Genomic DNA, 14,510 nt, shown 5'->3' on the forward strand with positions numbered 1-14,510 from the left:
CTTACCTCAAGGGCATCCAAGATGTAGGTGTCTTTGTTTCCACAGTATTTTCAATTTTGAAATTTTTCGATCAAACCGTTCTTGTCTGTCAGTCATATAATGCAGGTCTATGGTCACCACCTCAAAAAGCATGCACAGAGAAGTCCAAATTAAACATGATTTAATGACTCGTAAATGTAAGTACACATTGATGGCCTAAGACACGAAACGAGCGGTTTGTGTGAGAAAACGAACAGTATTTATATCGTTTTACCTCTTCTAGCCACAGCCACGTCCAACTGATGTAAGGCCACGGGGGCAAACACCGGAAAGCATCGAAATCGTCTTCCATTGCAATTTCCTGTATCTAAATATGTTAAGATCTTCACAGTGAAGGACAACACTTCTGAAATCTGTGTAAACAATGAGTGACGTACACGCGCGAGAGATCACTTCCAGCGCTTCCTCAGATCACTTGGATGTGGCTGTGATTTCAAGAGGTAAAACGATATAAATACTGTTCGTTTTCTCACACAAACCACTCGTTTTGTGTTTTAGGCCATCAATGTGTACTTACATTTACGAGTCATTAAATCATGTTTAATTTGGACTTCTCTGTGCATGCTCTTTGAGGTGGTGACCATAGACCTCCATTATATGACTGACAGACAAGAACGGTTTGACCTAAAAATATCAAAATTGAAAATACTGTGGAAACAAAGACACCTACATCTTGGATGCCCTTGAGGTAAGATAAAACATACCAAAAATTAATTTCCAAGTGAACTATCCCTTTAAAGACTGTGAGTCTCATCCATGAAACATTCGTAAATATACGAGTAAATATGAAAGTGATTTGCGAGTAAAGAGACCTTTCCGAAAACTCTTCTCCTGATTCACAAATACTTCGTAAACGTCAGATGTGATAGTGATATGTGTGTGTGTGTGTTAGTGAATTCCAACCAGTCGTAAATGGGATGCGTGTGCACGTTCATTCTCAATTACCATAAATCCCGCCCATTATATCTGACTGACATCTACGTATATGGATAATAACATGAACGCGAATGATAAAGAAAGATTTCTCGGATGCTTTCTTTATCAGAAGTTCATTCAAAACGCCACATTTTATTTTCAAGCGTACATATCAGGTCCTAAAAAAAGGAAGCTTGGCAGCATATTACAGATGCAGTTAATGGAGTTTCATCTGTCAATCGAACAGTCCCAGAAGTGAGAAGTAAATGGTTCGACATTAAGCTTGACAGCAAAAAACAAATTAGTTCACTTCGGAAAAAATCGTATTCAAACTGGAGAAGGACCGCCATCGATTACCAGATCTGCTATTACAGGCTCTCATTAAAAAGTAAAAAGAAAAAAACGTATGTAATTACTATATAAAACATTTTTTTTTTCAAAATGCTGTTTAAATATGTTTACGTGTGGCTGGGAGCAGGTGTAGATTTCTTGCGTAGCAACTAACAATTGGAAAATACGAACATTTTAATCAATCCGAAAATTCACTTTACACACGATTTACACACAAATTCGTTCTGCTCGTGTTTCATGAATGAGACCCGAACTAGTCTGACCAACTAGTATTTAACCAAGGTGTAACGGGCCTGAAATGGATAAAGTCGATGTATTTGATATACTAGTGGATCATTGTAGGCCAAAAGCTCCAGTAAACTGAAACAAATTACTTTTCAATTTACTTGATAAATGACGGGAACGTATAAATGTTTCATTATGAGTAGAAAACGAATCCAGATTTCAGAAAATGGCAAGTTACCAAACCAGTGAAAAATATCCATGCGCCAGTGCATGCTGGGAACGGTCCCACTTTATATTAAGTGGCTTTTAGTACTATGTACTTACATCGAAAAATAAGTACAACGTATTATTGTGTTCCTGTTGTATTGTAAAACACTTTTGCTGCTATTGAGGTGTGATACGGGTAAGGTTAGGGACAGGTGTGGTGGTATGGGTCAGTTTAAGGGTAGGTTAAGGTGTGAGGGAAGGGTCAACTGTGTAATTACAAATGTAATTACATAAATTAATTATAGCTGTAATTACATGCTGGAATTTTTCAAATATAAGTACAATGTAATAACATGTATGAACACAATAAGTCCATTGTATCAAATTATTAATTTCAATGTAAGTACATAATACTTAAAGCCACTTAATTCTTTTGTTCTTTGAATTCTTGCCTGAACTAAATTGGTCTTTTCTGCAGCATTAACCCCTCGGGTGTCCAAATGTGACTGTTGGGGTGAAGGTGTAAACCCTTGAACAAGAAGAGGGGTATTGTGAGATATGAGCACAGGGCAAGAGTGGCTAAATGCGATGCATCTGAGAGACTAGCGGATGGTTGTGGGCCGAGAGCAGAATCAGAGACGGCACATGTGACGCCCGTAGAGGGAAACGGCTCTCTTCTCAGCCTGCAGGTCCTAATCACCAATTATGAGCCCATTAGGGCGTCTGGCAGCTCGTGGTGTCCCGGCGCAGCAGAAGGGGATCTGGGTGTGGACCTCTGGCCCGTTTCTCTCGCTCCACTGAGCGCCTGTCAGCGCCGCGTGATCGGACCCGTGTAACAACAGCTGACCTAACAACCGGTTACCGGGGGACGGTCGCCGCGCCGACAGGCCTCATCACAGCGCCGCATCGGAGCCGCTCGGGGGACGAGACTTCATTAAAGAAGAGCGAGAGGGAGCGGGTAATGCCTCTGTAGTGCTAATAGAAGCAGAGCCCTCGTTAGCCGGGCTTGAGGAGAGATCCATCAACGGCATCTGCGAGATCCAGCCTCCCGTAAGGACGCCGGCTGAATTATCTCACAGGTGAGACGCCAGACACTCGCCAATGCACAGAGGAACTTGTTAAAGTCCCCCTTTTAGAGCAAACCGTCGGCTAATGTACGACTGGTCAAAAGTTCAGCCCCTGCATATGTAAAAAGGTAGCGGAGCGCCCGAGGCAGAATCCCGGGGAAAATAATTGCGCTAAACTGCTGAAAGCGCGCGGTCAGATGGCGAACGGGTCCCGACGAAGCGGCGCTGGAGGGGGAGGGCTGTGATTTCCCAGCAGCTTCACGTCCCGAAGCATCAAGCGCCGATTAGATGCCACAACACCCGACCGGCCGACAAATGTCAAACCAAACATGCTAAAACAGCTGTTTGACTACACACACGCAAAGGTTACGGAGGCTTCGGGGACGCATAGACCACTCCATAGAAAACCACACAGGAAGGATCAAAAACGACCTTTCTCGACATTGAGGAAAAATACTGAACACACTTAAAGCAGAGCCGATCTGAAACAAAAATGCTTGTACAATCTTTATATGAATCTCTGGGGATTTCTGGGGATGTGTTGGCTTTAATTAGCTTCATTTCGTCAACTGGGTTACGTTAAACAAACAAAATTTGTTCATGTAACTTCAACCGACCCAATTTAAGTAGTCTCAACAAAGGCTTCCTGACATGATTCTGGTATTTTTTTATATTCATTAATCCATTAATATTTCATTTATTTTAGTGACACATAATCAAATTGATTGACTGTTTGTTCCAAAGCAGTAGAAAAGAGTTAAATCAGTCGACAACCAAACAAAATGCTCCACTCGTCTCCACAACGGGAACCCAACCCACTGTAATTTAAATGGTTGTAATTTTACATTAAACACAAATACACACTATCAAGTCTTCACCTTTACTAAATGTATCAAAAAAAGATCAAATAACACTTAATTTTAACATTTATTCTCTCTTCAACCATATGCAAAGCATGCTGGGAACTAACAAGCACCGCCCAGTTTCAGTTAATGCAACACAAATCAATCATGTAATCCAACACAAACGGATTAAGTAAACTGAAATTGTACATGTATTTAAGCAGATTGAACACAATCAAATTAAGTTCGGGCAAAATGGCTATACTATACTGCCATCCTTTTGATGTACGAGTTTTTTTACTTAACATAAATGGTTTGTGTTTAGACAACACGTACGGATTTTGTACTGTTAAGTTGAGACATAATTGCATAGACCTTAATAGAAAAAAACCAAACATTTCAAGTCAAAAAACACAATTATTGTAAGTAAGCTAAATATAAATATATTGCTATTTTGTTGCGTCTAAACCCATAGTTATGTATATAAAGGCTAGATGTGTTAAGGCGGAGTTTCTATCGTCATCACCGGCGGCCATCTTGTCACAGACAAGCTGATGTAAGATGAGTGGTCGGCACGAACACAAATACTCTTGACGGATTTACAAGCAGTTTGGTTTCTTACAACCGTTATTAACGAGGCTATAATTATCTGGATGATTATTTATTTATACACTTTTTATTCATAAGTATGCAGTGTCATAACTACATCTCTGACGTTTATAACAAAACAAACCGTTTGAAAATCGGTAGAAAATTGAGCAAGTTATGGTCATTTAACAGTCCCTCCAGAAAAACGCGATTATGCGATCGCTGAATTCAATGCAAAATCAGCCAAAGTCCGCATATTTATGCGGGGGCCGTATTTTTTTAAATACGCCTCACTTTCGCCGCATAAATTGCCGATTTCCGTGCAAAATATGTGGGGTTTGCATAATTTCATAATCCTCGCATTTTCGTTGCAAAAAAAAGTCACATGTATCTTAGCAGAAAGTTGAAAAATGTTGCGTTTGCTTCACATAAGAGCAGCCATTTCCCCCTGTTTCCATGGGAACGTTATGAAGTGATGCAATTACGCGACGCCAGACAGACTCACGGAGGCGATTGACATCTCACAAATCGAACTCGTAGGCTATATCTGTCTGTCGAACGTTCTACCGTCACATTGTTACTTAATGAACAACATAAGATAAAAGTAGTAGCATCAAACAGAAATTACCCGCACACATGGGGCGTTCGACAGTTCAACAGGGAGCGCGCAGCTCTTAAAGGGGCCACACCTTATTTACACTCTTACAGTCTGAAATAAAACAAGATGAGAAATTAAATATTCCCAGCACTTTCTATGATGTAGTATGCTTGTTTAGCAAAGGAAGTAATAAGAAATGACTCTTATATTAACAGGATGTTGGGGGAATCACTTTTTTTCTCTTTTTCATCAAATTGAATTTTGGCAAGTTCCCTCAATTTTTGTAAATTCCAGTTATTTCATCGCATAAAATTGCATAAATATCCCACATATTCCATCGCATTTTTAAAGAAAACTGGCCGCATAATCAATCAATTTTTGCCCGCAACAATCACAAAAAAAACTCTGTGTTTTTCTGGAAGGACTGACTACTATTATGGTAAATGTTAAATATAAATCGCAATTTTTTTCACAAATTTTTGGAAATTACCACCACAAAATCAGTCATTTTGATCGCAAAAATCACAAAAAAAAAATCGTGAAATCCTGGAGGGACTGATTTAAATAGTACATGTATGTTACGAGTGAGCGAGCTGCCTGTGGCAAGATGGCCGCCAGGTGCAGACGTCAACCTCCATTGGCCAGCAGCGTGGACGACATATCTAGCCTTTATATACATATCTAAGTCTAAACCTGTCATTATATTAAATTCAATGCCACTACGGTTAATAACACAACAGTATGTCCTGGTTACAATTAATTGTCACCAAATAATCACCAACAGCAGATTTGTCACATATTCCTCCAATAAATCGGGACAAATGGATCATTTCACAATATTTCACATTTGATCTCTTTTTTTGGCAAGGAAAAAAACATACTTTTGTAGTACTATAAAACGGTATATTATCTGACTATTTCTGTGATATAAAGACGTGTAAGATTATTATAGGAAGTTATTTCAAACACTCGACTGACATTATAAAGTAAGCGGAGTTGAAACGTCATTGAATGTCGGACGACGATTCTCATTATACGTTCAGAGAGATGTTTGGTGTGTTCCTTGTGTCAAATCAATCTCACAAGACTTACACACATGTCACACTCACACAAATCGCAATTTCCATTTTATTTTGGTGAATCACGCAGCCCTAATAATAGTTAAATGTGTATCCTAAGCTGTACAATAAGAGTGCTAGAGAGATTCGACTGCAGGCCGTGGAGATGAACACCAGATCATATCTGATGGACAGATTACAGATGAACACAGTCCTGTGAGTCGAAGGCGGATATCAGTCCAACGCATTTCTATTAACTCAGCAAAACTCAACATTATCTACCAATTACAAGATCAGATGATGATCCTCGGTCTCGTGGATTACACTGAAACGTCCTTTGCACTTTAATAAGGCATATCAATTTGATGTTGTTTTAATGTGTTAATAAACTGATTATTAACTAGTTTGTTTGGTTTTATGACGTCTGATCTTACATTATCATGCAGTCATTTGTGCGTCACACCATTAAGAACCACTAACCTGAACTCTCAGATGCAATAAAACAGCTAAATAAGAGGTTTTATTCTAGATTTGCGCAGTTATAAATCACCTAGCGCTTCCGGAGAAGACAAAGGCATTTACTGCGCCCGGTGTAATATCGTTCCAGGCTCTTCCTGTCAACATTATGCAGAGCTGTGCAACCTTCAACAATCTCCCAGCATCCCATATGAGACTGCAAGCAATTAAAACGATAGCATCTTCATAGCCTCATAACCAATAAATAAAGTCGCAGCGGTGTTGGTGTTAAGTTCACTAATATCTGAGGGGGTCAGGAAGGGGAGAGCCGGCCGTTCACACAGAGATCACATGATCATCACCTTCATTACAGGACGACTAATTATACAATCATTAGAAGTGTTCATGAATGAATAAATAATGTAGATTTTTCATACTGTACATTATAATGTCTTGATTCCAAAATTTATTTAGACATTATGTAATTAATAATTATTTTAGGGCTGTCAAACGATTAATCGCGATTAATCACATCCAAAATAAAAGTTTATGTTTCCATTTAATATGTGGGTGCACTGTGTATAATTATTTTATATATATAAGTACACACACATGTATATTTAAGGAAAAAAAAAATTATATTTATATATAATATAAATTATATATAAATCTATATGCAGTATATACATGAAAATATTTCTTAAATAAATACAAGCATGTGTGTGTATCTATATATATATATAAAATAATTATACACAGTACACCACATATTATGTAAACACAAACTTTTATTTTGGATGTGATTAATCGCGATTAATCGTTTGACAGCCCTAATAATTAATAATTATTTTAGGGCTGTCAAACGATTAATCGTGATTAATCGCATCCAAAATAAAAGTTTGTGTTTACATAATATATGTGGGTGCACTGCGTATAATTATATATATATATATATAGATACACACACATGCTTGTATATTTAACAATTTTTTTATTTATATATAAAAAAATTATATTTAGATATAATATAAATTATATATAAATCTATATACAGTATATACATGAAAATATTTCTTAAATATATACAAGCATGTGTGTGTATCTATATATATATATAAAATAATTATACACAGTGCACCCACATATATTATGTAAACACAAACTTTTATTTTGGATGCGATTAATCGTTTGAAAGCCCTAATAATTATTATTATTATTATTATTTTATTATTAGATTTTAAATTTGACAATAAACATGCCAAAAAAGAAACACAACAAACAACAACCTATCTACCAATCCCTCCCACCCACCCCACGGTCTCTTTATAATGGGTACAAAATGAACAGATAAGTCAACAGAAAAACAGTCACAGGAATGATAAAACATTTATATATATATATCATATCATATATATTCATATATTCATAATATATACAAATTCTAATATGTATAAACTTGTAAAACATTTGCATACTGATTAGTTACAGGAAACGCACATTAATTTCTATAATGTCATAAATATTGTGTTTACATGTTCAAAACTAATAAAGCAAAGCACACGGACTCAAACTAGCGAATCACGGCTCAGAAACGGCTTGATCCATCAAACGTGACTGACAGCTGGGGAAATGAGCGGCTCTGAGTTACGACTTATGACATATTCATACGCGGGTCTTTAATACTTAATCAACTCACTTGAAATACTCAAGACTACATCAAAATCTGCCTTCAGAGTTCTCAACCAAAATTAAAACAAAGACTACATCAAATGCATTGTGTGGCCTAAAGCGCATCAGAAGCGGAAGGAAGTGCTCCAGGTGCGAGACAGCCAGATACTTTATGATTTATGAGGATGTTGAATTTTATAGTTTGTCTCTGTAAGTGTATGTGACTCTCCTCTTCGGGCTAAAACGCAGAGAGTTCCCTACAGGAAGAGCTGCCCGCCTGATTTATGCAGCACTGGGGTATACGAGCAGCGTTACGGCAGCATGACACACACACACACACACACACGGGCCATTCAAGAACCCCAAAACAAGCTAGTGAAACTTTCTTGGACACCATCACGGTGTTAAACTCACAGAAGTAAGAGCTTCCACACTGGCAGACATGAAAACACACACAGCTCATCTCTGACATGTGTCACATGACTCCACTCAGAACGCCAATCAGCAGAGAGAAAATGAGTCGAGTGAAACTTGATAGTTAATGCAAAAAAATGCATTCAATAATAATTATGGATGCATATTAATTATGGATCCATCTCGGTTATTGGCCAATATTAGATTGATTGATTGATTTATTTACACAAATAATTCAAAAACACTGTTAAATGTCATCCCAAAAGTGATCTATATTGTAGATTTCATACTGTGCATTATACGGTTGGGATGCCTACCCTATATCAACTTAGTGTTTTCATTTAGTTAAAAAAAATCATTTTAAAATATTAGTGCTGTAAAACGATTAAAATATTTAATCGCGATTAATCGCATTAATGTCACAGTTAACTCACAATTAATCGCACATTTTTATCTATTCTAAATGTCTCTTGATTTCTTTTTGTCCCATTATTTTTTCTCATTTTAATGCTCTTATCACCATTATTTACATTTTATTTACAATTATTATTATTATTTAATTTATTTATCATTATTATTGGTTTTTTTCTTGGAGGGGGGGTACATTAAGCTGGGATAAAGGGGTGGAAAAAAGGAACTAAAATGTCATTGTTAACACTGATGTTGACTGATGTTTTTGACTGATGTTCATGTTCAATAAAAAGCAAAATAAAAAAAAATAAAGCACACTTGATTAATAATAATAATATAATGTAAAACAAAAATACACCAAATATCATCAAAAATGTTGATATAATAAAAGCACGCGTTTTGCTGCTTTTCTGTTGTTCTAGATGGATGCGTCTCACACAAGACACATCGTTCTTTAAATGTGATTTTGGACTGAAACTCGTCTCCAAGGCCTGCATGTCTCTCTGTTCTCGTGTGAGAGAGCAAGCCGAGTTCAGTGTGAGCAAACCTTTAGGCTGGTGTGTTAACATCAGACTCTGCTGGAATTAGCTGTGGATCAGGTCTACTGTGTACAGCAAGATGTGTGTGTGTTTGTGAACGCATGAACCAGTGTCCGCTTTGCTGAAAGCTATAAAACATCCTCAATGCTCACACTGCATCATGGGAAAGGAGGGAGAAGGAAACCTCTTGCTCTTACCATGGACTTGGTGAAGGGTCGTGCGAAGGAGAAGAGCAGGGTCATGAGCCACCAGCTGCGGTGGATGGAGGTGTACATCATGTTCCCAGGATGCAGTGCGTTCGAGGTGACGCCGAAGGCTGCCATGCGTCGGTTCAGCTCGCTGGAGAACAGCAGGTTGCAGAGTTTGGCACGGTTGTAGGCCAGCATGGACCAGTACTGCTTCTGCGGGGGGGACAGCAGGTTCAGGTCCACCTTCCCACACGAGTCCACCAGATCCGTGAACCTGAACACACAACAATCACCAATATTACCGGTGTCACAATATATATATATGCATCATGGATAGTGACATTATGTATTGTGTATAATTCACCCAAAATAAACAATACTGTTGGAAAAGGAGTTTTAGTCTCAGTACAACATTAAACTATTCTAATCTTGAATATAATGTAGAAAAATGTGATGGGGGATATTCGTGGGTCCTGATAATGCAACATGTCTTGTTACCAGTATTATAGACGCCTTTTACAGTTGGTAAACATGGTGATGTTTTTTTTTGTGGGCGGAGCTTAGGTGGAGGCAGAGCCGCTTCACTAACGCTAGTTAGCAAGGATTGTTAGCTTGTTTTTTAACAATGACTGGAGAAAATCCGATTTTATCTTAATGTATAAGGTCACTCAGTGTCCAGGGCCGCGATAGTTATTTACAAAAGTTATTTTTAACGGACAGAACCAGATTGGCCGACCCGTAGCCGCCTACACGCTCACTCAATGCATGGACGATCTGACAGGATTAACGTACGTTACCTCGGTTGAGTGGCCTGACTTCTACACCTACCTTATAGAGAAACGGATCGTAAAGAGAAACTGAGGGCATATAAATCATTAGATGCCTATATGGTCGTGTACAAGACTGTGTACGATCCGCAGTTCTGCCGAGCCAGCGCCGAGACCACGACAATGTAAAGAGTGACATTACAGTGCGAATTTAATGATGTGAATATTTTCTAGAAATAAAAGTTCCAGATACAGCATATTCATTTTTCATCAATTCTTGCACCAAACAACACAACAAGATGACATTTAATAATAGTAACGATAATTTAATCTCCTTATTATGTAGCCGAATCTGTGCTGGTTTGTATTGGCCGCCTCCGGTTTTCACTTTGTTTTGCCTCCAGCTAGCGCCGTGACGTCGGCGTAAAAGGGGTCTATACATACTAGGGCTGGGTAATAAATATCGATTTCTCGATATTAATCGATTCTCATTTTTACGAACCGATATCGATTCTTAAATCTCAAGAATCGATTAGTCATCCTGTTTCATTTGATGAATGGGACATTGTATCGCGGCTGCGCGCATCAAAAAAAAAAATCGCAATAATCTTTGTCCTTTGTTACTATTGATATGAAACAAAGTCTCAATTTTCAAATTACGTCCATTTTCTTTAGAAATTCAAAAACATAAATAGTGTTTTGTCGCTGTGGCGTGAGATCGCTCTGGAGAAGCAGCAGCGCTGATCTCTCTTCCGGCTTAATAATACCAGTCACAGCGCCAAATAAACATGAATGAGCATCTGAATGTGTGTTAAAGATAGAGGACAACTTATCGAAATCCGGATCATGTCACATTGATTCACTCAATCAGCGTTTCAACCGTGGAAAGACGTCAATTAAACAGCTTGTAATCAATGTCATTGTTATATTTACCTCAGAAAACCCACATAAACTCGTTAGTCAGCTAGAAAAAATAACTCTAGAGAGCAGCATTTTGCTAAATATATACACCATATTACATAATGTTCTTCAATATTTAATGCATATTTGAATAAATCTGGCAAGTTTTTATGACAGCCACCATTTAAATGTTTATATTTCATATAATCTTCTTATTATAAAAATAAATAAAAGTGTAATTTAAGTGTTTGTATAGCTACAAAACAGTTCATTATTACCTTCATATTAGGCTAATGAAGCCTATAGGCTACAACTAGACTCCCATAGTTTACAGCATTAGTTAAGAGATTTGATTCCCTTGAGAAAATTTGCCATTTATTATAACTGATATCCAAAATAATCAATATTGAATCGAATCGTAATCGAATCGAATTACAAGCTTGTGAATCGAAATCAAATTGTGAAATTTGTCTCAATACCCAGCCCTAATAAATATATCTAGTTAATGAAAGAGCACAAACATATTTGTTTAAAATAATTCAGTATTTTCATCTTCAGAATCAAGAATATTGTTAGTCTGGTGTCTCTATTGTCTGTGCTTTGGGTTTCAGACTGTTCATTTACACACACAGTGAAATATCAAATTCACCATTTCAATCAAGATTTTTTTTTTACCTTTTGCCTTATGTCTTGGAGTATCGCAATAATATTGAATCATGAGTTGATATGTATCGAATCGTGACCTGAGGGAATCGTTACACCCCTAATAAATATAAAGAACAAACACTATATGGACAAAGGTGTTGGGATGCACATGTACTCATGCATTTACACACACTTGTTCTGAAGAGCTCAGTGAACTCAAGTGTGGTACTGTGAGAGGAGTGGCTCTCCATGGCCGATCATCTGCAGAAAGAGTGGCGTAAACTAAAGCAGACCACCACTGGACCTTGTGTACGTCACGAATCCCGCTCCTCTGGGTCTGGCGAGGCCAGGAGAACCCGCCTGACTGCATTGTGCCCGCGGTGGGGATTATGCTGTGGGGTTGTCTTCAGGGGTTGGGCTTGGCTCTTCACTTCCAGAGGACAGAAATCTTAATGCTTCAGCTCACCAAGACATTTTGGACAAAGACCAGTTTGAAGAAGACCCTTCTCTGCCCCAGTGCACAAAGCACGGTCCATAAAGACAGTGTTGGGTGAGTTTGGTGTGGAAGAGCAGCCCTGACCACAAGCCCATCCAACACGTTTGGGATGAACCAGAGCCGGCTTCAGACCGCTTTTAGCAGGGGGGCATTTATTTTCAATGGGTGGGCACTAGGTATGGGGACTTTTTTCCCCGATATTAGATATCCTATATTTATTATTGCTACTGCCTTTTCTGTTAGCCATTAACATGAAGTAATGCAACCCACACACAATAAACACATAAAACATTACACATTGTTGCAAGACGAGCGACTCTTAAGAAATTTGATCAAGGGTAAAATAGGCCTATACAAAAAAAAAAAAAAAAAAAAAAAAATTGCAAGACCGACTCTGACCACAGCTTTATAATAGCAAAGCTAACGAACATGTACATAGTCTCTCACTGACAGAATAGCCGTTTATATGCTATCTCAATGGCGGAAGTGAGAAAAAAAAAAAGCTAAGTTACTCATCTTTATTCTGCTATGTTCTAACATAAGCATTTATATTCGTAGCCTTAAAAAAAGCATCATGTAGTTACCTTTATCAAATAAAACCTTTAACACCTTTAACAAATAAAAAACACCCACAACATACATAGATATTATTCTACAATTTCCATTTACAAGAAAATATAGGCTTAAACACCTGTTTCTCCACGGCGGGAGTGAGTGACATTTCAGGACAATGGGCAGCGCAAAAACTAGGCCAACTAAACTATTAGTTTCATCGCGTGACAACACATAGTGAACATTACAGCCAGTTAGATAAATAGCTACACTTACGACTCGGACTCGACTGTCTTTGGTCTCGGTCTCGACTACAACACTGCACGGTAGAAGCACCAAATACCAAAGCCGGGCGGTCGTTGTCTTGCTGTATGGGGTAATCGATGTGTAAGGAGAAACTGTGGTATTGAACCATTTTCTAATTTCCATTTTTGGAGAGTTTTCATCTGTTTGCTTTGTTTTGAATGCAGGAAGCTCGCGCGGTCGCGCCAACTGAAAATCATTTCATTCAAGTATTAATGTGCGTGAATGGGGGGGGGGGGGGGGGCAGGGGGGTTTCCTCACAGCGTCACACTGGTTTTTATGTTGGCTTTATTGTATTTTCAGCTAATGAGCCGTTTGTAGACATGTATTTGTACTATTTCTCACTGAAATGTGAATTAAATTAAACTGATAATATTTTGTAAATTAGGCTATGTCATAATTCAATTTGGGGGGGCACAAAATACATTTGGGGGGGCATTGCCCCCTAATGCCCCCCCATAGCGCCGGCACTGGGATGAACTGGGATGGAGACTGTCACCAGGCCTTTTATCCAGGCCTTTAAAAACTCCCAAAGAAACATTCCTTCAGGAGTAGAAGCTGTTCCAGGAGCAAAGGGGGACCAGCTCCATATTATTGTTCATGTACTTATAATATGATATCATTACAGTCCCTGTAGGCGTCATTTTCGATTGTTTGTTGCGTTTTATATATATATATATATATATATATATAGTTTGTATAATGTTTTGTTCTCAAACCCAGTTATTTTTGTGTTTGTGTTTTGTCGTTTGTGTCTCGTCTTCTTTTGTCGAAACTCAAGTCTACAGTCACACAAACTGTTCATGTTCCACACAATAAAGACATACAAGACTAGGTGGTAAAAATATTATAACAAAATGTTCATTTAGGGGTGAACTAAGAAGAATGTAAATGGTCGATATTGAAGAAACGGTCAAACCTTCAGTTGGGGAATAACCTCCAGAACGGGAGCCGATGGAGAAGTGAACTAAATGAGCTCTGGCAGGCCGGGTCTGGCTTAATGCAAATCAAAGCTACGACATGACGTTCTTTAATTGGCTCTGACTAAGCTGTTAAACGCCAGATGTTTGACAAGGCCCCTGAACACACGGCGCTGTATTTCCTCGACGTGTCCTTGTGTGTGTGTAAACAACAGTCCCAAGAAACTGCAGTGAAATGAATCGTCCCTCCCCTAGTGCGGATCAGAGAGTGTGTTCTGCGCCCGCATTCAGAGTTTACCTCTTAATTATGTGCTTTACATAACAACCAATCAAAACGTCACATTCACTGTGTGACAAGCTC

General features: G+C 38.3%; 1 protein-coding gene across 2 annotated transcripts in view; it reads right to left on the minus strand.

The window, feature by feature from the left end:
- wwox (WW domain containing oxidoreductase) overlaps positions 1-14,510 on the minus strand; it is a 268,954-nt gene that overhangs the window by 149,845 nt on the left and 104,599 nt on the right. For both annotated transcript variants that reach the window (XM_089127979.1, XM_089127980.1), the window contains exon 8: positions 9,576-9,840. In XM_089127979.1, the coding sequence (XP_088984105.1) occupies positions 9,576-9,840 (265 nt within the window). The remainder of the gene's footprint in view (positions 1-9,575; positions 9,841-14,510) is intronic.

This window comes from Pimephales promelas, chromosome 25, assembly GCF_988280905.1.
Source record: "Pimephales promelas chromosome 25, fPimPro1.hap1.1, whole genome shotgun sequence".
Classification (NCBI taxonomy): domain Eukaryota; kingdom Metazoa; phylum Chordata; class Actinopteri; order Cypriniformes; family Leuciscidae; genus Pimephales; species Pimephales promelas.